Consider the following 24546-nt stretch of genomic DNA (forward strand, 5'->3'; position numbering starts at 1 on the left):
GGCTGGCGAGGCGCGGGGGCGCGCCGGGAATCTCCTACCATTCATGGAATCAGAGCGTGGGAAGGGAGCCCGAGGGTCATCTAGTCCAACCCCCTGCAAAGCAGGAATCTGCAGCTGCCCCTTGCCGGGATCAGCCTGCCTGCAGCCTTGGCGCTATCAGGATTATGATGCGTTGCTGAGATCTCCTGCGCTGCCTGGAGCCTTTCCCCCACTTACTTAGGAGCAGCGCTTTTTTTCTTTAAAAATATGTTTAGGGGTACTCTCATTTTCCTACTCATATTGAAATACTTCCCCTCAATGAGGCCAAACTTAGATTCACCAAATGTTTAGGGGCATACGTACCCCTGCGTCCCCCCCCCCCCCAGAAAAAAAGCACTGCTTGGGAGCAACACGGTGAGGCTTCCTTTGGGAGAGGGTCTCCAGGGCTTCACTCTCCTACCCATGTGCGGAGCCAGTGGGGGGCAGAGAGGAGGCAGCTGCCCCCCATCAAGTAAATAAATAAAAATACCTATCTAAAAGTAGAAATTGGAGAAAGTTTGACCTTTTTTTTTTGAGCACTTGGGGTCAAAAGAAAGTAATTTAAAGCAACTGTTGAGACATTTCATTCCGAATCTGCAGAGCCAGACAGGGGATGATGACAGGTGGGTTAGGTTTTAGTAGTACTGTAGCTAGGCTTACATATGCTGGTCTTTATACAAGGTATTGGGAGCACAGGGTGTCTCCTCAGTGCCTTCCAGGATATGTTTCTGAGATAGGATCTCATAATGTGGATTTCCTGTCATATTAAGTAATGCTAACCTTCTTGGTCATGCCATGATTGACAGCAGAGGTTCCCAAACTTACAGTGGCGAAGCTGCATGCTCCACTACCAGGGTGGAGAGCAGGGAGGGGCGTGGCCATTCCTCCGCCACTGCAAACTTATTAGGCCTAACACCCACTTCAGGAAAGAAAATACTCAGCGCCCCTCTGGAAATCTCCCTTCTTTAACTTGTTAGGACCTGTTGGCGGACTTTACTACCCATCGGTTATAAATTGCATTTTGTGTGTTTATTTGGAAAATAAAGTAATCACTAGTCTATGTTACATTGGTAAACATTATACAGCAGATGAAACATGTACAAACAGTTTTTCAGAATTGGACAAAGAGGTGGACTAGGACCCGGGATTAAAATCCAGTGGGGCAGATCCAACTACTGTGCTTGCTAGATCTTGCTGAAAAGAAGTGCCACAGACAGACTAGAGGGGTGTAGATTATTGTGGGAGAAATCAGTACAGTGAAATCAATACTGTATAAAAAAGCAGGGGCATCTGGAGAAATAATTATTTTTCAGTTTTCCTGTATTGCACAAAACACAGCTGCAGAGCTCATCTACTGCTGAAACAGAACTGGTGTTTGAAGGATGTAGGGGGCATGGAAAGGTGAGTAGTGGAAATGGATGCTTTATCTACCTCCAAGGTGGGGGGGGGGGACCAAGGCAATGTACCTGCTGTCTTGAGTGGAGCAATTTCCCCAAACTTATCATATTATCAAGGAAATCCATTTTTGCAGGGGTAAATCAGCAGGGTAGGAGCTGTTTGAATGGGATGAAGCACTATTTTTTCAAGATACAGTGGTACCTCGCAAGACGAATGCCTCGCAAGACGAAAAACGCGCAAGACGAAAGAGTTTTCTGGTTTTTGAGTCGTTCCGCAAGACGAATTTCCCTAACGGGCTTGCTTTGCAAGACGTTTCGTCTTGCGAGTTCTAGCGAGTTTGTTTCCTTTTTTTAAAAGCCGCTAATAGCCGCTAATAGCCGTGCTTCGCAAGACGAAAAACCGCAAGACGAAGAGACTCGCGGAACGGATTAATTTCGTCTTGCGAGGCACCACTGTAGAGAGGTACTGGGACACAGCATGAACGCCTCCCTTGTTCTCTGATAATGCCAATTGTGAGGTGACTGCTTCAAGTGGCAGGATCCACAGCAGCAGCAGATCCGGCCTCCAAAGAATGCATCTGCCACCACTGCTGCTGCTGCTGCTGCCACTCACTCCTTGGAGGCTGGATCTGCTTGCTCCCCACCCACCCCCCACGTGCCACCTCTACAACCTCTCAGTCAATAGGAGGGGCTCCTGGTCTCTTCCCACCCACAGGGAGAAAATGACAGAGGCTGCCCTCTGGGGTCTTGTAGCCATGATTCAGAGCAGGTGTCTCCCCATCCTCCATGATGGCCTCTGATTCCTGCTTCAACCATCGGGCACGGATGACCTGATTCCCTCCCTTGTTCCTGATGTAGATCTTCACTCACTCCTTCTTCCTTGGCGGGGGGAGGAGGAGGTGCCATTTTGTGGTTCGCCTTAGGTGCCAAAATGTCTTAGACCAGCCCTGGTGACACTACTTAACTGGAAATGCAAGCAGCTTCAATTGTACATTTATGGTGTGGTGTGGTGTGGCTAAGCCCTAAGAGAAGACAGAACATCTCTGGAGGTCTCACGTGGTGCATAGGATTTGGCCGTTGGAGTGCTTCCAACTATGCTCAACCTATATATCTATATTTATTCTATATTCTGGGAAATGGTTTGTCTGATTGTTTGTTCTCTGTGCATTTGGACGTACCAAGCCATATCTTCCAGGCCCCTGGCTGAGTTGCTGCTACAGCTTCTTTGACTTTCTTCTCCTGTTGGCATCTCCTCATCTGAGGGTGTTTCTGCTGCTTTTGCAATCCCTGCTTCCTTACCTCCCTGCTATGCTCTTTAGACAAGACAGAGAGGATGTCACTCCAGCTACTCTCCCTGTTTCTAGGCAGCCACCTTGGTCCTTTCTGCAGGCCTCCATCCTGCATTTTCTTGGGCCACTTGCACCCATCCAGCTGCCACATCTTCAGAGCAGCAAGAATCTGATATGAGAGAATAAATCCTTCAGAATATAGTACTATTTACTTCTGTGTAAGCATGCATAGGATTGAGCCATTTTACCTCTCTTGGGCTGAAGTCAATGGTCTTTTGATTGAGCTTCAATCATTAAGATTTCTACAGTTATTTGGTATGACATTCTGTAAAGGAAGGTAAAATAAGCAAGGTAATGTAAAATATGGATATACAGCTAGATGCTGCAGTGGCATTTCTGAAAAGTAACCGTGGCTATATGACTTGATTGCTGCAACATTTGATAATCCCAGTGAGGGAACATTCCCTGAGCAGCATGTGAGACAGAAAAACAGATTTTTCCTAGAGGAAACAGCAGATGACCCCATTCTTGAACCAAAACACACATTTCATACAGAAATTTTCAATGTTGTGGTGGTTGAAACAATTGCTCACACAGAAAACAAACAGTGCCTTTTAAAGACGACTATGGTTTGGGTTCAGCAGCTCTGTGGACACTGCACTAGGGTTATGCAGCTCTGGGTTCAAAATTGCTGCATAATCTACAGTGCTGTTGATCACAATGACTGGACGCTGCCCCAGCCCAGTGCACTCCGCTTTTAATGCCACCAGTGGGGGGGGTCTGAGGGCGGTGCAACATTCTGAGCCCAGAAAATCATGCAAAACAGAGTTGCAGCAAATTGCCTCCCCTCCCGCAGTGCTCTCAGTTGCAACGGAGGCCTTCCTTGTGCTGATGACTTGCATGCTTTTAAAGGTTGGTTTTTGATTTGTTTGCTTTTTTCCACAATCCCTGCCTCGCGTGCATTCGTTGGAAGAGAAAGCGAGCACAGATTTCTTCCACCTTCCCAGGGGAGCAAGAGAGGGAAACCCCAGAAAGAAAAACACTCCAGCCCATGCACCCGTCTTGCTCTTTTCCCCGCGCCGTATCTCTGTGCGCCCGTCGCCCGATCAGGCCACGCACGCGGTGACGTCAGCCCGCCGCGCAGCTCTGGCTCCGGAGGGGGCGGGGCTTGGCGGGCTGGGGCGCCTCCCGCTCGGCGGCATTTCCGGGTCGGGCGGGCTCTAGCAGCAGCGTCGCCGTCAGCTGGAAGCCGCTCCTCCCCGCGCGCGGCGCCGCGGCTCGAGCAGAGTTGACTATATATGGTCAAAGCCAGGGGGAGAGGGCGAAAAGCGGCGCGGGCGGGCGGGCGCTTCCTGCTTCGTGCAGCTGGGAGGGGACGTCGCCGCCGCCGCCGCTGCGGGAGGGGATTTGCAGCGCTGCGAAGCGGATTGTGCGCCCCCCTCTTGCCCGCCCCCCCACACCTTGGCCCTTCGCGGATCCGAGGCAGCAGCAGCAGCAGCAGCAGCGATGCCACATGAGCTGAGTGAGTAGGCAGAGAGACCCCCCCCCGCCTGTGTGCAATGCCTGCAAGCGGCGCTGCTGCAGCTGCTGCTTCCTCCTGCTGCGGCTCCTCGCGAGGAGGAGGGCGAGGAGCGGCGCCCATTTGCCCGCGCGGTGCCTGGGCTCGCCCTTTCCCCTGTCAGTCGGGGCCACGTTGCTGCAGCCTCCCCGGGCGGGGGGGGGTCGAGGGAGAGGAGGGGGGCATTTACCCCGAGGGAGGAGCGCCATCCAGCCACTCGCAGGCAAAGCGCCTTCGCAAGCAGCGACGGTGCCCAGGGCATTTTTCTCCTTGCAACCTTCCCTTTGCAGTTGACCAAGTTAGGAGGCGGGGGTCTTTTCCCTGGTCGGGGAGTCTCCCCCCCCCCAGTGCAATTTCCCCACTTAGCATTCAGCAACAGGTCAAATAGCAAATGTATATCTGGAGTTGTTTGCGCTCTCGTTTCTTGCTGGCCTCCCGTTGTTAATAGGTGTGTCTTTTTCTCTCCCCCCCCCACCCCCCCATTTGTAGAAAAAGTGTTTGCCAGTCTCCCGCAGGTTGAGAGAGGCGTCTCCAAGATCATTGGGGGAGATCCAAAGGGCAATAACTTTCTGTACACGAATGGAAAATGTGTCATCATCCGCAACATTGATGTAATGTACCCTCATTTTTACATTGATTCTTACTGATGGTTTTCTTTTCAAGCCTTAATGCTTCTCCTTTGCTGCTCTATTGAGGTCAGGGATCTGTGGCAATTTAGGAGGGCATTGGAGTGAAAGCAGAATGACTCACAGGAGCTGAGAATAACCAGAGAGATGTTGAGGCTGCATGTGGAAACGCCCTGAAATCTAACATGATAAAGGGCAGCATGTTTTAAATAAACAAGAAAGCTCTTAAAATACAAATAAAAGTGGAGTGGGGGGAAGAGATCAGTGAAGTATTTTTCAGTACCGAAGTAAATATGGAAAGCTTATAGAATGTTGAATGTATGAAAACATCCTATAGAAATTAAAGGGTATTTCTTTTCTCCTGTTGTGTTTTTCCTAATCTGGTGAACAGCATCACTCAAATCCAATGTGTCTCTTTGCTTCATGGGAATATCTGTGATTTGTATGAGAATATTTTCATATTTGGAACCTAATTAGTAGTCAAAAATCACTCCCTTTTTAAGTTTATAGCCATGAGGTAGGACTATAGTTGCAAAATACTTTCTTTGCTTACTGTCTTAGGACAGGATTGTAGCAAGCAGTTCTGGATACCTTAGAGCTATGATTAAAAGTAGAGCATTTGTGTTGTAGTACCTACAATGTGGAATTGTCTTTCAGAGCTTTTCACAGTCTACTGAGATCTATCTCTCATATATTTATTGGCGCTTTGATACTTCTGTGTGACAGATGTTGAATATGGTGAACCAAACTTTTTAGTTTTGGTAACAAATGGGGAAATTCATCTTTCTCTCTTGTATCACTGAAAACAATGTAGCAATTTGTTACACTGGAGGTTTTAATGTGGTTTGGATTACTGGTACAGAACTCATGTGGGGAGTTGGACATGTGATTGCTTATATTTCCTGTTTTAGGAAAAACACTAGTCATGGGAGTCACTTTAATTTCAAGTGTTGGCATCCACATTCTAGAAACTAGAAATACATTAGGCAAAACTTTTAAGATATGGCCGTAAGAACATAAGGAGAGACCTACTGAGCCAGACCAAAGGCCGATCTAGTCTGGTGTGCTGTTTTGGTAGTCAGATGGATGCCTATGGGAGGCTGGTGGAACATGAGCACAGCAGCGCTCTTCCCAGTTGTTCCCCAGCAACAGGTGAAGTGTGGCATCAGACAAGACCCTGCAAACCCCCTGTAGGAGGAGGGCTGTGGTCCTGGTGATCAAAAATCTTGGCTCACTACAAAATCTGGGGGCGGGGAGGGGGAATTGTTGACCAGTTGAAACCACTGCCTAATAAACATGAGTGGCCAGACATATAACTTGGGCAACAGATGTTTGTATTGTGCATAGATAGGAGCAGGAGGGCCTGGTTGTGACATAATTGAGGTTACATGCCTGAGGATTCATGGACCAGAACCTCCCCAGAACATGGAGAATTTTATCTCTGTTATACTTTCCAACAGGTGGGTCTCCTGGCACAGCTAGGATGGCCGCTAGTGACACAGATGAGGATCATGCAGGAATAAGAGTTGTGTTATTCATTACATTTCACTTTTATTTTGTATACAGCCTTTCTATGTTGCTATACACAAGGCGATTTACAGCAACAAAATATGCAACAAAGAACACACACCTTATAATAATGTGATCCAATACAAAAAGTCATAATAAAACATAACTTTAAAATAGAATGACTTACATCAAATAAAGTGATATTCAACAATCTATTAGAATATAATAGTACACAATAAAATTAACCCTCATCACAGCAAATAATAATTAAACAAATTGACTCTCAACAATTACAATAATTACTGAACTGTGATCAATAAAAATAAGTGCAAGTCAAAATGCATAAAATACCACAATACATACAAAAACACATAAAAGGATCAAATTGAGAAACAAAGACACAGAACTTATAAAACGGTTTTTTTAAAATCCCTGAACTCTTCTTCTCCTTTCCCAGCTGGGAGAGGCTACTGGCTCAGCTGGACTTGATTGAGGCTGGGGAAGGCGAGGCTCTTTCTTCCTTCTTTCCTCGCTGAGGAAGCTGACTTCTACTAAATTATTTTAGAGTCTTTCTGTAGGTTTTCTTTTGGTGGGACTTTTCCAAACAACTTCCAGCCAGGAGCACTGTGGACTTTTGTTCTTTTAGTGAAGAACTTATTCGTTACTTAAACTATGGTAGCTATCTGAGACAGAATGTGGAAGAAGAGGCATTCTGCCTACAGTTGACTGCTAAGCCAGTATCTCTTCTTAAGCCAACAAATCCATAAAATTCTCCTTGCGTGCAACAAAGCCATGTTTTAAGGTGCGTCCTCTATTCTCCCATACCTTCCTTCCTTCTGACTTACTGTCAGGCCCTCCCTCCCACTTGAATCGATAGGCTGAGCAAACCTCTTGCTGGATTTGGTCTAGAAGAGAAGCTGAATAGTTTCCTCATTGCTCATCTCTCAACTTCCCAGAATGTGCTCAAAGGGCTTTACTGTCTGTTGGCAACTTGTCCCAGAAGCCTAGTGCAATGAAACCCATTGGCTTTGCTGGGGACGCTGTTTCTCAAAGCCACCTGGGCGCAGAAGACTAACTATAGAATGTGTTTCTTCCCCTTTGTCTTTCACCTATGGCTGCCAACAGAAGCTACAAGCCTTTCCTACTACTCATAGTTTACCTGGATTTGTAATGTTGGTTTATTCTTCTTGACACGCCCGTCTGGCTTTTCCCTCTGGTCTCTTTGACTTCTTCCCAATGAAACCCTTTTAAATTTTGCAGGCTGTGTGTGTTTGTGGTATGCTCAAGTGATTGGGTTCCTCTCGCATACCTAGGTTACTTCGTAATGCAAGACACAGACGTGTCTTGGGGTCTTCAAGGAAAGGATGCTCCTTCACCCTGAGGAGCTCACTGGCTTGTATGCTGTGACCCATTGCTCCTAGCCAGGGTCAGCAGACTGGCACCTCCTGAGCATACATATGTCAAAGGGCACAGGTTTGGAGACCCCAGAAGAAAAACATTCAGGAAATCTTAGAATGTTGAGTCATTCAACTAACAGAAAGTGGCAGATTATAAACTATCATAAGCAAGTTTTCATCTTGATAACCATCAAGCTGCTTATGCTTTCGTCTCTTCCATAATCAGCAATTCAGATGTTTCTGTGCACCCCATTAAAGTTCTAAAAGAGTACTAGAAAGCTCCATAAGGGCAACTGTAACACTGGATTTCCCAGTTGCATGAATATTTTACTTCTGTGGCCTCCTCTGCCTGCACTAAGTTACAGAGCCAGTCGCTGGCTGTTGCAGGTATCTCTGGTTTCAGTCTTCCAAAAGAATAGACTGCGAATTGGAGGACTCCGTAGCAGGATGTGTGTTCTAGGATTCAGCTAATCTTTTTTTCTTTTCATAAGAATCCTAACTATTGCTATCAGAGAATTCCTGGTATCTTAACTGGTTTCGGTGACTTTTAAAGTGGGATTCTCTTGCATGTGCTTGTGTGCTGCCTCTTGCTCAACAGAAAGAGGACATTATTGTAGCCTTAATACTAGCCTTCAAATAAGTTGTTGACTTAAACAACAAAGAAGATATTTCACTTCTTAGAAGTCTTGGCCTAATCAGTAATATTTTCTTTTTCTCCTTCTGGAAACGGCAGCTATGGTAGGATAGGATAGGTGGCAATTTTGCTAGGGTATTTGTTTGTAGTCCTTCATGGTCAGATGGTGTTTCTTATGAAAGCTCATGGGTAGATGGTTTTAAGATGTGGAGATCTCATGAATGTTTTGAATCCATTGGCTCCCCTTCTAAGGAGAGGTGGTCAGAGGCAAAGGGGAGTGGGGGGAGAAGAAGTCGTTCGACAAGTCTGAGGCAGAGAGGGGGATTCTGGTTAAGGTGCTCAAAAATGACTTGTGTTGGACTTAGGAGTTTTTGTACTGCATGTGAGAAGAGGACAGCGAAAACTTCCACTGTGACTTCAGAAAAAGCTACAGCTGCACATTAATCTATTGCTCTAACCATTAATTCAACTCTACGGTTCTTTGAGTCTGTAAGTAAGCCAGATTCTAAAACCATGGTTTGAGCCTGGTTTGTTTGAAAGGTAAACTGCTGCCCCTTCCCCACAAAAAAACTTATCTGGAAGCTTTAAGCATCCTTCCCTCAAGTGTGAAGGGGAGCGCTGGGTGCAGGATTTCTTCTCTGCTCTACATCTGCATCTGAACAAGGTCTAAGTAGATGATGACTAACCAAGGTTGGAAGTGCATGCATCCAATAGCAGAGGCAGCAGTCAAATGCCGAGCTCCTCTCCCCGCCCATGCTGCATTTCAGAGTTTCGATACTTCTGAATCCAGACAAATTGTGGTTAGTTTAGAATTGTAGGATTGTAAGCATTGGAAGAGCCCCCAGGGTCATCTAGCCCAGCCCCCTGTAATACAGGAATCTCAGCTAAAGCATCCATGACAGATGGCCATCCAATCTCTGCTTAAAAACCTCCAGGGATGGAGAGTCCACCACCGCCCAAGGGAGTCCATTGCACTGCCAGACAGCTCTTACTGTTAGAAAGTCTTTCCTGATGTTTAGTCAGAATCTCCTTTCTTTTAACTTGAAGCCATTGGTTCAAGTCCTACCCTCCAGAGCAGGAGAAAACAAGCCTGCTTGTGTGCAGGTGGTTCTTCCTGCCTAAATGTACCTATTGAAATTCATTTTGTTAGTTTGGGCCCAGTTCTCCATCTGATAAGGTCATCTTGAGTCACAATTCTGTCTTCCGTGGCTTCCTCTTTGGCGGCCACTCGTAGCCAAGTAAGAGTGTCTTCCATGAACACGATCTTAGCGGTGTGTCCGTAGGTGACTGTGGAGGCCAGTTCTGGATCCACAAGTCCTTCCACAGTGGGGACATTGGTTTCCAGGTGGGAGTTGATGATGGTGAGGTTTACCAAACATGCCCTCCTCTTAACAAGTTTCTCCCTTTTGTCCTGAGTTCAACTGTCTTCAAAGTCCATGACACCTTTTATAAAGACTTCAACTGGAGCACTCATAGGCTAGTGTTTCCCAATTATTGGTGTTTATACTACATTTTTTTTAGATTTGCCTTGAGAGAGTCTTTAAACCTCTTTTGTTGACCACCAGCATTACGCTTTCCATTTTTAAGTTCAGAATAGAGTAGTTGCTTTGGAAGACAATCAGGCATCCAAACAAGTTGATGTTGAAGAATCATTGCTTCGACACTGGTGATCTTTGCTTCTTCCAGTACACTGACTGTCTTCCCAGGTGATATGTAAAATTTTTTGGAGACACCATTAATGGAATCTTTTCAGGAGTTGGAGATTTTATAAGTAGTCTATGCTTCAGAAGGGACGCGGGTGGCGCTGTGGGTAAAAGCCTCAGCGCCTAGGGCTTGCTGATCGAAAGGTTGGCGGTTCGAATCCCTGCAGCGGGGTGCGCTCCCGTTGTTCGGTCCCAGCGCCTGCCAACCTAGCAGTTCGAAAGCACTCCCGGATGCAAGTAGATAAATAGGGACCGCTTACTAGCGGGAAGGTAAACGGCGTTTCCGTGTGCGGCTCTGGCTCGCCAGAGCAGTGATGTCACGCTGGCCACGTGACCCGGAAGTGTCTCCGGACAGCGCTGGCCCCCGGCCTCTTGAGTGAGATGGGCGCACAACCCTAGAGTCTGGCAAGACTGGCCCGTATGGGCAGGGGTACCTTTACCTTTATGCTTCAGAAGCAAAACAGTAAGGTTGGTAGTACAATAGTTTACAAAGGTAAACAAGCATTTTGGTTTCCCTGTGAATGTCCCAGTCCTCAAACACTCTGCACTCTCGCAGAGCTCAGGCAGTGCTGGATTTCGGCATCAGTGATGGCCCTTGTGGAAAGATAACTGCCCAGGTAGGAGAAGTGATCAACAGTTTCCAACGTTACACCATTGAGTTTGATTTGTGGGGCTGCAGAGGGGTTTTGTGCTTGTTGGTGCAGCACTTTGGTTTTTTGGATGTTGAGCGATAGGCCTAGCTGTAAGTTTCTGCGAAGAATATGTGGCATTAGCTACCCCTTCCTGTTTGGTTTCCTCTGCTACATTGATGAGCTTCCCCTCAATTCCTCCATCCGAGTCAGCCATGCTGTCTGGGTTCAATGTGAGTTGGAAGTCCAACAACATCTGAAGTAGCCACCACTGCTGTAGGGAAACAAGCCAACTTGGCAAGTTGTAGCCATGACCGTGACTTGTTTCCCTTAACCATGTCCCCATGTTCTTTCTTAGGCTCCTCTCCACTTTTCTCCCGAGGCTGCCTGCCCCTTTCTCCTTGGGACATTAACGCTTCCTGTGGGTGAACTATTTATTTTATTGATTTACAACCAGCTTTTATGAAGATCTTCCCAAAGTGGTTTACAAAATGCAGACAAATATAATTTAAAACAAATAAAGCATTCATGTCATGTGAGTATTACAGTCAGCACAGAAATAACAGAATAACCTAGCATAAGTTTAAACAAAACAAAACCCAGATCACAACATCATTTCTACAGCTCAACCACTGAAGGCTGCAGCAGAGAAGTGGGTCATCAAGACCAGGGCTTTTTTCAGCCAGAACTCGCTGCAACTCAGTTCCAGCACCTCTCAGGTGGGCGCCATTGCCGTTATCAGAGAACAAGTTGATGGTGGGACTATTATAGACTTGATGAATGTTAGAATGTCGAGGTTTTGAGAAAGAAAGGGTTACAGCGATATAAGATTAGACTGAAGGAAAGATTAAGAAGACATATGTTTGACAGATTTAATTGGAAGTTGCTGGAAAACTTTGGACATTGGGATGCAGAAAAGGGAGGTATGGGGGAGTCCGAGAAACGAGGTTTATGAAAAAAAGTTATGAAATTATACGTGTTTGTATGTCTTTTTATATGTTCGTATTGTTTAAAAAACTTTTGTAAAACCAATAAAAAATTATATTTTTTTAAAAAAGAGAACAAGTTGATGGTGAGTTCTGGCACCTCTCTTTCTATGACAATAGCACTGATCAAGACCCATTTGAAAAGTACTGTATCGAGTCATGGGGCTTGTCTGATATTGCATGGAATTGCATCCAGAAATGTTTAAAAAAAAAATTTGTAAAATTTTTTATTAAGTTTTAACAATGCACAGTATAAAAGAAAAAATACAGAGACAAGAACAAAAGAGATATAAAAATACAAAATACATACTACAAAATACAACAATACAAACATTAAGCACAAAAATACAAAAATGCATACATTAAAAAGCTAATAATAAAAAAGAAAAAACACATATAGGAAAAACACAAAAATTCCCTCTTTCTTAGTTTTATATCTTAAATTCACATATTTTCCTGACTTCCTCACATCCCCCGTTCTTGTATCCCTTTTAAAAGTTGGTTCAGCAAATTCATAGCCCTTAATTTATCTGTTGTTGGTTTAAACTTAAATTTTATCTTGTTGCTAGAACCCCCACAGTTCATTTCAATGTCATCAACATTCAGAAATTTTACAATATTTCTGCAAATAGATTTTAAATTTCCCCCAATCTTCTTCCACTTGCTCTTCTCCCTGGTCTCGGATTCTGCCAGTCATCTCCGCCATCTCCATGTAGTCAATTAGTTGCATCTGCCAGTCTTCCACGGTGGGTAGATCTTCTGTCTTCCAATGTTTTGCTATAAGAATTCTTGCTGCTGCTGTAGCGTACATAAGCATCCAGAAATGTTTTAATATTTTGGCGGCCTGAGCTTTGGCTTGGTGTGATCTGGTGCCCAAATCCAATGCATTCATTTGATTTGATAATGACAGAAGACTTGTCACTGTGCGTCATCAAACCACAGATTTGTCCCCTCTTGCCTCAGAAAATCCTTCTCTTCCTCTGACTGTCAACTTAACTGCTCACTAAACGGAGAACTAAAGGGTGGTATATACCAGTAAGTCTAATAAGATAATTGTTCCATACAGAGATGTAAAGCATCATTATTTGAAATTGATAGCGGTATATATTATAGCAATAGAACTTGGGTATCTTTGTTATATAGCTAGCAAGCTGTGTGTGTGGACTGGGCAGATTGCGTTAAATTTCCATACGTGAACCTTGAGAGATACTCAGCACTATGCTGCTGATTCATTGGAATTCTGACTCCATTTCCTCATATTAAAAACGAAAGGAACATGAAGATGTTGGTGACAACTGTGCTTTAGAGATGTGATTCCTGCTGAGACTGCTTTTCTGCCTGTAGTTCTGTCAGTTCTTACAATGCTAGGCATTATTAATAAATTTGATTAGAAAACATATTTTTATAAAGCAGTTTTAGCAGTTCCAACTCCTGCATTTCGGGGGTTGGATGATGACCCTGGGAGTCCCTTCCAACTCTACAATTTCATGATTCTGTACTTTGCACCTGTTGAAGATTCATATGTGCCTCATACTCTGCTGGCCCACCCGTGAGGCAAGGTGAGGCAACTGCCTCAGGCAGCAGGATCGACCAGGGTAGCAGATCCCAATGTCAATATTTCTCCCCCCTCCCCCTGTTCCTCACCCCTTCTTTCCTTCCGCCTTCTTGGGGTCCATCTCGGGTGCCAAATATTTTTGGCTGACTCCAGCCTCATACGCTGGGCAGTGGGCTTGCTTTACGTCTGCAGAAAGCAGCTAGATGCTGCCTGCAGTCCAGACAGTAGTATTGGGACTGTGCTTGTAATTGCTTCCTTCCTTTGTAATGGCTACTTACAATACATCTGTGAAATATCATAATTTTTATAAATTGGGAAATTGCTCTTTCCTGTGGCGGGGCTATGTTTAATTTCAGCACAGCGGGTCAGTAGTTTCCTTGCTTTTCTCTCTTCTGTAGTTGAGACTTAAAAAAAAAAATCAATGCCTGCCTCAATTTTTAAATCAGAGGTTTAAAATACCTTTGGCCTTCCAAATGATGTTGGATTTCAACTCTCATCATCCCTGATCATTGGCCAATCTGGATGGGCCTCTTGGGCGCTGCATCCTCACAGCATCTAGAGGTCCACAGCTTAGCCACCTGTGTTTAAAAACAATTTCTGAGGAGACTTGGTGGATGGGAGACCCTGTCAAACAGAATCCTCTCAATTGTGAATGGTTGATAAATCTGGGCTGTTTTGGAAGACTTGGGTGTTCGAACTTCAGTCATAGATTGCTGAACCACAATACACAGTTGGCAGCTCTCACTGGTGAGATTGTGACTGTTGTTTGGCTTCAGTGATGTGGGTTTTCTCGAAGACTTTGAAAAGGGAAGTATGACGAAGCCACGCACTTCTGAAACTGGAAAATGTTCTTCGGAAAAGCACAACAGTGGGAAATTCTCTGGAAAATTTCCACCCCATATCACTGGCTAGTCAGTCAAATTTTCTGTGACACAGGTGGCAATATTGGAACCTTCCTTCCTCTATTTGAGCTCCTAGGCTGCATTTGTGTCTGTGCTGCCTATTGTGCATGTTCCCTGTTCTCCATTTCTTCAGCGTACTAATTCCATATTTGGAGCCCAGGCATGCTGCAGAGTTTGGACAAAGGCCACTGTACCGTCTGGTGTAGTGAGGGGCCAGAGAGAGCAGTCACAATTTGTCACTGCATGTAGCAAGTGTTTCTTGCACAAGGCTTATGCTTCCTTCTACGAAGGCAGAAGGGGTGTCAACACTGTGACATTGGCTTAACCAATTTGCAATCCTGTTTAATTAAGCAGGAGAGTGGTTAGTCATTCAGAAGCACCGGCGTTGGTACTGCACTCTCAGACCTGTCAGTCCAACATTTAATCTCCGTATGGCACTGAGACTGTAGCCTTGACCAAGAAACTCAAAGTCGGAAAAACATTGTCCTGATAATCTTGTTAGATCTTGACGCATCCCCTAGTACCATTAATCGTGAGGTGTTGGGGCTGTGTTCCAGTAATCTGGCTTCTGATTGGAAGGGAGTTCCCAGAGCTGAAAATGGATGCTTGCCAGTTGTTCTTTTGGACCGACCTCTGGGCTTCTGCTGAAGTCCATCTTGTTTCAACCCTTCTCTCAACGTGGTAGTGGCAGATAATTTTTCTGACTTCTCTATCAGTTGAGAGGGACTAGGAGCAGCAGATGGGAAGCTTCCTTGAATACTTACTTGAAAATATAACTCTCTTATAGAATCCAGCGATTGCTGACATCTACACTGAACATGCTCATCAAGTTGTTGTTGCCAAGTATGCTCCCAGCGGCTTCTACATTGCATCTGGAGGTATGGTATTCTACTAGTATCCGTGTCTGCATAGTGCAATCTTGCTATTACCAATTTTACTCCAAATGGAGGTCCATTTATAATCTGTGGTGGAAATCCTATGCCATTTTGGGTCATAGATTTCAGTGGGCTGAAGTGTACCTACCTCAGTATTGGCTTGTGGTCTACAACATTGCTTAATTATTGTCATTGAATGTACCTCTCTTAAGAGGGTACTATGAGACTGAGGCATGAATCTGGAAGTCTCTGGTTTGAATTGTGAGTCTGCCACAAACTCACCAGATAGTTGTAGGCAGGCCACAGCACCCACCTGCAATCTGCAATATTGGGATAGTGAGACATAACCGTCTTACAAGATTGATACAGTATAAGGATTTCAAGAAGAGAATGTATTTTAAGTCCTTTGAACACTCTATAAAGCAGGCATGGCCCAACTTGGCCCTCCAGCTGTTTTGGGACTACAACTGCCATCATCCCTAGCTAACAGGACCAGTGGTCAAGGAGGATGGGAGTTATAGTCCCAAAACAGCTGGAGGGCCAAGCTTGGCTACCACTGCTCTAAAGCAACACATAAATATTTGCGCCTTGAAATGGTTATGCACTTGTTTCCAGATAGAACTTGTTTGTTCTAAAACTGGGGTCACTTTTCAAAAGCTACAGCAGTTTTCCATTTTCCGCCATGAATATGAGTTTTAAACCCTGCAAAGTGTTTTTGCATATAGTATCAGGAATTCTTCTCCTTGCCCCACCTATTTCCCCAGGAGTGCAATACTCTCAGCTGTTCGGCCTCAGATGTTGTGAATATAGCTATAGCTGTGCTGGGCACACTCAGCATTAAAAATGGATTCTGTGAGCGCTATATATTATGCAAATTAAGCAGCTGGTCATGGGGGAGGGCCAGGGCACCCAAGCTCCACCTCCTACAAGTTAGAGTTGTTGCTTGCTCCCCTTGGCTAGTAAGCCAGTGCTGCCAATATACCTTTTAAGTCTCATATTCCCAAACACAATGGCTAGAAGTTTGCTTTTATGGAAAGGCCAACTTTCAAAAGAGAACATGGTTCACACATTTTGCAGTTGTATAGAATCACAGAACACACAATACCCAGGATATAGTTAATTTTAAATTCAATACTCGGGGGACGGGAGACGTAATTTCAAGAGATGTGGTCTCTTGCGCTTCTTAATACCAGCTTGCTCTTTACTTGATCTGCATCTTAACTCTCTCTAGACCTAAATTTGAGGCTTAGTTAATAATAACCCTGTGCATGGTGATTTTCAGTGGAAAGCAAAAGTAGATGAATCCCTGTGCTGAAGGTACTTGCAGTCTAAATTCTCAGAAAAATAACTTGAGGAAGAAGCAAGCTTTGGGGGGGAGAATGCATTTTCCATGTCAAAGATAGTTGTACGCTAAAACTGTATGAATGTTTAGAAGCATGTGAACATGGTAAGAAAGCTTTGAGCTGGCCTAGTTCCCATCAGCAATATTTGACTTTGTATTATCACAGACTTTAATCAGTGATACGTGGTTTCTTATGAATTCCTTTGAAGTCCATAAAGAAGTAGCATTTTTCCAAAAATAGTATATTGGTTTTTACTGAGTTTCCTCTGAATAAGCACAATCCTAGGGACCAACGGACATTGAGAATAGAAAGTGTGATTTTGCCCAAACTCCATACATTTCACAACTTCCGGTAGGACAACTGTATCAAGAAGAGGAATTGGCTTCCAGCAATGATCTCCAGCCTACACTGATGTCATTGGAAGTCACACTAGCAGTTAAAGGCCCTGCTTTCCAACAGTATTGAGAACATGAAGAGTTTGACTCCTCTTATTCCTGGCAAGTGCAAATGCCTTGGCTGGTTATGCTATTGTGAAATGCCTTTGAACATGGCTGTACATAGAGAATTTTGTTTGTTTGCTATCTTTCCACAGTTAAAACCATGCTCAAGGCGGCTTACAACATGAAAAAAATGTAAAATTACAAACTTAACAAGTAGTCATAAACAAAAAAATGTATCAAAAAGTACACAATGCAAAGTTGAGCCATTTCAACATAAATTGTTAAGAAGATCTAAAAATAAAGATAAAAAATTAGTATCAACAACAGCAACAAAAGCCCTCTAAAAACAGTACTCTAGTCCAAGAGTCTGTTCAGCAGTCTCGGCTTTTGTAGCTGGAGTCAGTCCAGGCCAGGTGGAAAAAGGCCTGCAAGGCAGGCATCAGGTTTTCCAGGACTCTCAGCCAAGGTCTAAACAAGATTTAAACATGGCTGTAGCATGCAAAACTGCATACATGTGCACCTCCACTCCATTGGACGGAGGAGGATTGTGTCAATTCTTCTGGGATTCTGTCTTTGCTTACTGGCATTTGCAGCCCCATTGTCTAACTTAAACCTAAAATCAGAAGATTTGGCTATTTTAAATGTGGAGGTTATTCTTGAATAGTATGAATTTGTGCAACCAGTGATTAATGGGAAAGACAATATCTTGGTAGACACTGTTCTTTGCAGGCACTGCTGCCTTTCTCTACTGAGCTCTAAACCGTGAGAGAGATAGAAATGACTCTTATTTATTGAGTATTCTTTCAAGCTCCCTGGAGAGCTTGGAGACCACCTCCTTATTAGACTTCAAGATGCTGCCTGCACAGGGATATGGAAATGAGAACCTTGGTTTCACGAACAAGTCCCGTGGCCTCCATTTTAGCAGACAGCTCTTGCATAGACCAGGAAACCCAAGGAGGAGGTTAAGCAAGCTACTGTCAAACAAGAAAGATGCTGTGTTGAATTGCAATGGCTCTTCCGGGTTTTTTGCAGAGGCCTTTGGACAATCAAGCACATTTTGGTTACTCGGTGCTTGATTTTAGAAATAATAGTCCCAATGAGGTTTTGAAAGGGGACTTTAGAAATGAAGAAATGCATGCATGCCCTATGAACAATGCAAACACAAGTGAAGACTTCTTAAAAAATAGAGGTAAAAAGCAATTGAAAATTAGATAATACAGCTTAGCATCTTGATTCGGGTATAAAGATATAAGTCAGGTATTAAAATGGAGGGTTGGATGGATTAGAATTTATCTTGTCCTTCTGTGTAAGGGAGGGGCTGAGATTCACTGGCGGCTCCCGCGGAAGGTGAGGAAGGAAAGATAATTCTTGCCAAGCTCTTCCTGCAGTCAAGTTTTCAGGAGAAGGTATAGAAAATCTCCTAGGCAAAACCAAGAGCAGTGGTGTGCACCTAAGCCCTGCCTGAGTGTCCCTAGGTGTGCAGGCTGCTTTTCAGATCTTTGTGCAATAAGTGCAAAGGTCTGAAGAGGATTTTAAAGTCTCCCAGTAATCCCCTAATAAGTCGGGGTCCCCACTCACAGAGAGGCCTCTAAGTGGTTCAGTCGAACATGCTTAAATCCTCTTAAGGCTTTCTGTGCTAATCACATGCCAGGGAGTGTTGCAGGCGAGACTTCTGCTGGTGTCCCTGCCACATCCTTGGTTTTGCTTATTGCATGTTCAGGCAAATGTAGTCAGCATTGCACACCATCAAACACCTGCAGTTTCTCCACAAAACATTTATCATAGTTGCCATGTCATTGTCACTGTGGTTTGCAGAAAGAGTTTAGCATTCCTAACATGCACACTGGTAAGTTCTCGCACGCCTGAAGATTTGAATGTGGCAAAGTGATGGCCGTGCGGCAACTACGTCTTGCTGGAATGGTGACTTTATGTGTATTGCTGTGCTGTGACAGATATTTCCGGGAAGCTAAGGATTTGGGACACCACGCAGAAGGAACATCTATTGAAGTATGAATACCAGCCATTTGCAGGAAAAATAAAAGACATTGCATGGACAGAAGATAGCAAGAGGCTTGCAGCTGTTGGGGAAGGAAGGGAAAAGTGAGTAGAGAATCAAAGTATTTTTTTTTGCACATTCCTGCAGGAGAACTTGGCTTATTCTTGTGTTTTAATTTCCAGATTCACAGTTGATAGCTGATCATTTAACAGCTAGAGATCTTTTAATAGCTCACATTCTTGGAAACCATTTCCACAAGGAAGCCAGAGGGTTTTTAAATGGCATTGAGCAGCAGTAGCAAGAGTTTTACACGTGTGGTGGTCCTAGTGTTATAGTCTTGGACGCAGTAAAGGATCCCACAGTTCAAGGAAACCTGCATTCAAGCACCTCCTACTGAAAGGGCTTCTTAAAATTATTCTCCAAAGCCCAGGAATGCAGCACGAGAAGGGAAGCGTTGGCATGAAAACTGCTCAAAGGTACAAGCATCATTGCCGCCGCTTTTTAAGCTCAGCCTGATCCTTAAAGAGCATTTAAGATTATTAACATTGATAATCTTGATGGAGAATGGCCAGTTTGTAGAGCTTCTCCCTGGAATGAAAGGCTGCTACTGCCGCCGCAGGCATCTCAAGGCACAGAACAAAACAGAGTGTCAGTTTTATAGAAATAAATGCCCCTCAGCCCACACTTCAGCAAAGCTCCAGCCAACCACTTCTTCAGAGATCTTTCACCTTCATGGTTGCAGTTCTGCCGCAGAGTAGTCTGAGGTGAATATATTTACACTGTGTTTCATCCCATGCCTTGGGATGGCATAAAACCTCTTTCTTCCCTCCAGTGGAGCCTCACAATGTAATGCAAATAATAACACCTTGGAGATCCCGGGCCTCGACCAGGGCCAGGGCCTTTTTGGCTGATGGAATGCTCTGCCACAAGAGACCAGGGCCCTGCGGGATTTGACATCTTTCCACAGGGCCTGCAAGACGGAGTTGTTCCGCCAGGCTCAGCCTGACTCCCCTTTTCTTTGTATAAGAACTAATATGAAAGAGGCCTCCCAGCAGTCTCACAGGCCCATATAAGATCAGCGTAAACAGTTGGGCCGATGAGCACTTACTGTTCCCAACCCTAACCCTGCGGAAAGCCATCTAATTAGACTTTAATTTGATTTTGACCTTTTTTAAGGAGGTAATTCAATTATTGTTTGATTTTATACCAATGTTATATATCTAATGTTAGCCACCCTGAGCCTGACTTCGGCCAGGGAGGGCGGGATATAAATAAAAGTTTATTATATCTTTTTCCTCAGAATATTTGTATGGCACTTCGAGTTCACGCATAACTAGAACAGCAGTTTGTTCTTACAGTCAGTATAGATGCAGGGAACTCACTGAAAATAAGGCCCATTACTGCTTATTTGGCAGTACAGTTGTACCTTGATTCTCGGACAGAATCCATTCCGAAAGTCAGTTCAACTTCTGAAAACGTTCGGAAACCAAAGTGCGGCTTCCGATTATCTGCAGGAGCTTCCTGCGCTCAATAGGAAGCTGTGTCGGACGTTCGGCTTCCAAAAATAGTTTGCAAACCGGAACAGTCACTTCTGAGTTTATGGCATTCGGGAGCTAAAACATTCGAGCTGTTCAAAAACCAAGATATGACTATAAATAAAACTCTTGCCAGTTCAGCTCTTGTATGACATGGCTTGTGTGTTCAAATGATAGAAACAGTCTCTATAATTCAAAATAGCTTCAGATGACTGATTCTTATTATATTTTTGTTATTTCAGTTGTTACAATTGTGTTTTAATTATTGGTATATTGCATTTTACCTTATGTGCACTGCTCTGCATGAGGGAAAGGAGTATATAAATAAAAATACTACAGTGTGTTGCTCCTTTATCTATCAGTACATGAAGCAAGTGCCCTATTTCGTTACATTATTTGTTTATGCATAATGGGCAAAGGATTTGAATGCCATAGGGAACGAAGCTAAAACTGCACAAGATTAACTGGGCGGTCTAATTTCTGTTGTGTAAATCCACTCAACGTGCTGGTTGTGCTCAATACGTTAAGTCCTATATATAGTCCTCATTCTATGTGACTTGATTTGTTTCTTCTTACTAGATTTGGGGCTGTGTTTCTGTGGGATACCGGCTCTTCAGTAGGCGAGATCACCGGCCACAACAAAGTGATCAATAGTGTGGATATTAAACAGACCAGACCATACCGCCTCGTGACTGGCAGTGATGACAATTGTGCTGCTTTCTTTGAAGGACCACCGTTCAAATTCAAGTTTACAATAAGTGTGAGTTGTCATTCTTTGCCACCTGTGTGCTGTCTGTCTTTGAGATCCAGCTCTCTCCCCGTTCCTGCACAAGCAGAAAGCAGGCTCTTTCTCTTTCTCTTTCTCTTTCTCTTTCTCTTTCTCTTTCTCTTTCTCTTTCTCTTGTGTTTTGGGGAATAGGCAGCATTGCATTTCAGCCCTTTGCACTTCATGGTGGTGTTGGAAAGTGGGAGCTTAAAATCCTCATGTGCAAGCATAAGATCATCTTTGCTATCATGGAGCCAGCACAGTATTTTTCAGAATTACAGCAGGTCTAAAGTCTTGGGACTCTAGAGCTTTCTCTGCAATTAAAGCAGGATTGGTTATCTGCCCAGGGAGAATGTTAAATATTTTAATAGTTGCAAGCAGTTGTCTTTGCAGTGCAGGCTAACTAGTGCACAGACCATAGCAGATTGCATTCTTACTTACACCTTTCTTAGCCCCTTCGCCTGTTACTTGCATGAAGGGGTTTCCACCAGTCAAGGGGCAGTGAGGCACACAGCTTCCCCTCATGGGTCCCAAGGAAGCCTATCCACCTAGTGAGCTATGAATATAGGCTTTCCTTCTCCAGACCACCATAATTTGTAGGCATCAGGGAAGGGTCTGGGGAAAAGCTGTGCAGCCCACTGCCACTTGACTACATGAGCCCCCCTTCAAACAGGCAAGGTGTCTGTTGCTACTTACATTATTTTCACGCACACTGTTTAAGAGTACAAAGATGAAATACATTGAAAGATAGCTCTGTATTATTTTGCCCTATACAGATGTAGCTTTAGTCATATTCAGTGGGGCCAATGATCTGGATTATAACTGCATATCCAGATCCACATAAGCTATGTGCACTGAAAGTCATGTTCTAGGAAAGGCCTATATACCTGCACACTCATTGTTTTTAAATGCAAAATTGGTGCAGAGATGTTAGTGCTTCAGGACCACCTCTCTTCCTGTGAGCCATCCAGGACTTTGCCTCATATGCTGTTTTTTAATTTGGCATTTGATTGCTTTTGCATTTTGTCTTAAGTCTTTTGGAGGCATTTTCTGTATAATGTGAGCAACAAATACTGCTGTTATAGTTACAGGTCAGGGGTGGGGAAACCTGTGGACCAAACTGGGCCCTCCAAGCACCCCCATTTCGTCCACAAGGCAATTTTCAGAAAGCCTTGTGCAGATGTGATTTAAGTCTATGGACAGTGGCTGAAGTAATCTCTTAGAGACACACCCAGAGAAGGGCCACTCGTTGACGTAGGGCAGTGATGGCCAAACTTGGCCCTCCAGCTGTTTTGGGACTACAATTCCCATCATCCCTGACCACTGGTCCTGTTAGCTAGGGATGATGGGAGTTGTAGTCCCAAAACAGCTGGAGGGCCCAGTTTGGCCATCACTGACTTAGGGTCTTTGTTGCCTCATGTCAGCAGAGGGGTTCTGTCAGGTATTGGGAGTCCTGAGCCACATAAGTTTTTATAGCTTAAAACAAGCACTTAGAATTGGGCTTGGGAACACGTGCAGTTGTGCGGAGACTGCTGTTACACAGTACTTGAAGTAGGAAGGCTTTGAGCTGCTTGCACAACCCACAGCAGGCTAATGGTGGAGACCAACGAGCAGCACAAAATCAGCTGAAGTAATCCGTTTGGGAATTGACATCCTTTTATATATATAAATATGTTTCTCCTGTAGGATCACAGCCGGTTTGTTAACTGTGTGAGATTTTCTCCAGATGGAAATAGGTTTGCTACAGCCAGTGCAGATGGCCAGGTAAAATCAAACCATTTCTTACCTTTTTTTTGGGGGGGGGGCAGATATGCCTCTAGCTAAATGGAGGATCTGCTTTGAGTGTCAAAGGTCCCAGGATCAGTCCCTGGTATCTCCAGTTAAAGATCTCGCCTTGGAACACCAGGAACCTAGGAGTGTCATTGCTGGTCATAAGAGATAATGTGGATCTGGATGGACCAGTGGCCTGGTTCTTCATACGATACTTTTCCTCTGGAGCTAGTAACCGTGCCAATATTTGTGGCATGTTAGGTTCTAAGCAAAAAGGGGTTGCCTCTCAGGAACTGGTGTTCCAGAATCAATGCTGGAGAAGGCAACAGAGGAAGGAGAGGGTGAATAAGGCAAAAATTAAGATTGGCCTCAAAGTCAGACAAGTATAAAAGTATTGGCCCCAAGAGGGGCAAATTCCATAGTATAGTAATAGTAATAATAATAATTTATAATAATTTATTATTTGTACCCGCCCATCTGGCTGGGTTTCCCCAGCCACTCTGGGCGGCTTCCATAGAAACCAAAAATACAATAAAATATCACACGTTAAAAACTTCCCTGAACAGGGCTGCCTTAAGATGTCTTCTGAATGTCAGGTAGTTGTTTATCACTTTGACATTGGCTGGAAGGGCGTTCCACAGGGCGGGTGCCACCACCGAGAAGGCCCTCTGCATGGTTCCCTGTAGCTTTGCTTTTTGCAATGAGGGAACCACCAGAAGGCCCTCAGAGCTGGACCTCAGTGTCTGGACAGAACGATGGGGGTGGAGATGCTCCTTCAAGTATACTGGGCCGAGGCCGTTTAGGGCTTTAAAGGTCAGCACCAACAGTATAGGGCAATAAAATTATCAAGGTCAACCAAGATGTCACAAAATAGTGTGCAGACCTTTGACTACCAGCCTAAGAGTTGTGGAGATGAAAGATGGTGGAAAGTAAAATGTGGATTGGTGTTCAAGCCATGGAATCTGCCTCAGGTGGGATGCTGGAGGAGGTAGCAGAGGCTCTGTTAAATGCTATGTAGGTTTCAGATTACAACCGTTGGAAGAAAGAGCACACAATGGGTGAACCTTCATACTGGAGAGCATTAAAAAAAAAATTCTCAAATATGGAGGGTCAGCCATCTTAGGTTCCTTTTGGGACTTGATTGTAATGCAAACTACTTCCTGAAGGTAAAGAAGCAGCATGACATTGATTGCCTTAACCCAGAGGCAACGCCAAGCATAGTATTTTCCTATATTTCAGATGTTTGGATCCTTTGGTAACTGTGTTTCATTAAACACGTTCCATTGCTTTCTGATGTCCGGAGTACACTGTTTGATTTTGATACTTAAATATCTGCCTACTTTAAAGAAACTGCTGGTGTTTCAATATGTGGGGTGGGCGGGGGGGGGGGGTTAAGTATGTTTAACTGCTGCCAAAAACCCCAAACCACTTAACTGATACTTTGTCTCATTTTCGGTTTTGAAAAGATATATATTTACGATGGCAAAACTGGAGAGAAAGTTGGTGCGCTAGGAGGAAATAAGGCACATGATGGAGGCATTTATGCAGTAAGTATATTGGGGCTTCCTCCTCTCTCTCCTTGACCAGGCTGTTAGGTTATGTTGATTTCCACAGGCAT

General features: G+C 44.3%; 1 protein-coding gene across 1 annotated transcript in view; it reads left to right on the forward strand.

Annotated features, from left to right (window-relative positions):
- Window positions 1-12: 12 nt before the first annotated feature.
- The window catches only part of WDR1 (WD repeat domain 1), a 32697-nt gene continuing 8163 nt past the window's right edge, over window positions 13-24546 (forward strand). The window contains exons 1-8 of the mRNA XM_083460733.1: window positions 13-1610; window positions 1875-4226; window positions 4752-4873; window positions 14991-15081; window positions 18814-18961; window positions 20972-21152; window positions 22845-22922; window positions 24395-24475. Of these exons, the coding sequence (XP_083316859.1) occupies window positions 4211-4226; window positions 4752-4873; window positions 14991-15081; window positions 18814-18961; window positions 20972-21152; window positions 22845-22922; window positions 24395-24475 (717 nt within the window). The 5' untranslated portion in view covers window positions 13-1610; window positions 1875-4210. The remainder of the gene's footprint in view (window positions 1611-1874; window positions 4227-4751; window positions 4874-14990; window positions 15082-18813; window positions 18962-20971; window positions 21153-22844; window positions 22923-24394; window positions 24476-24546) is intronic.

This window comes from Podarcis liolepis (genome assembly GCF_965112155.1).
Source record: "Podarcis liolepis genome assembly, chromosome: 9".
In the NCBI taxonomy this organism is placed as follows: Eukaryota; Metazoa; Chordata; class Lepidosauria; order Squamata; family Lacertidae; genus Podarcis; species Podarcis liolepis.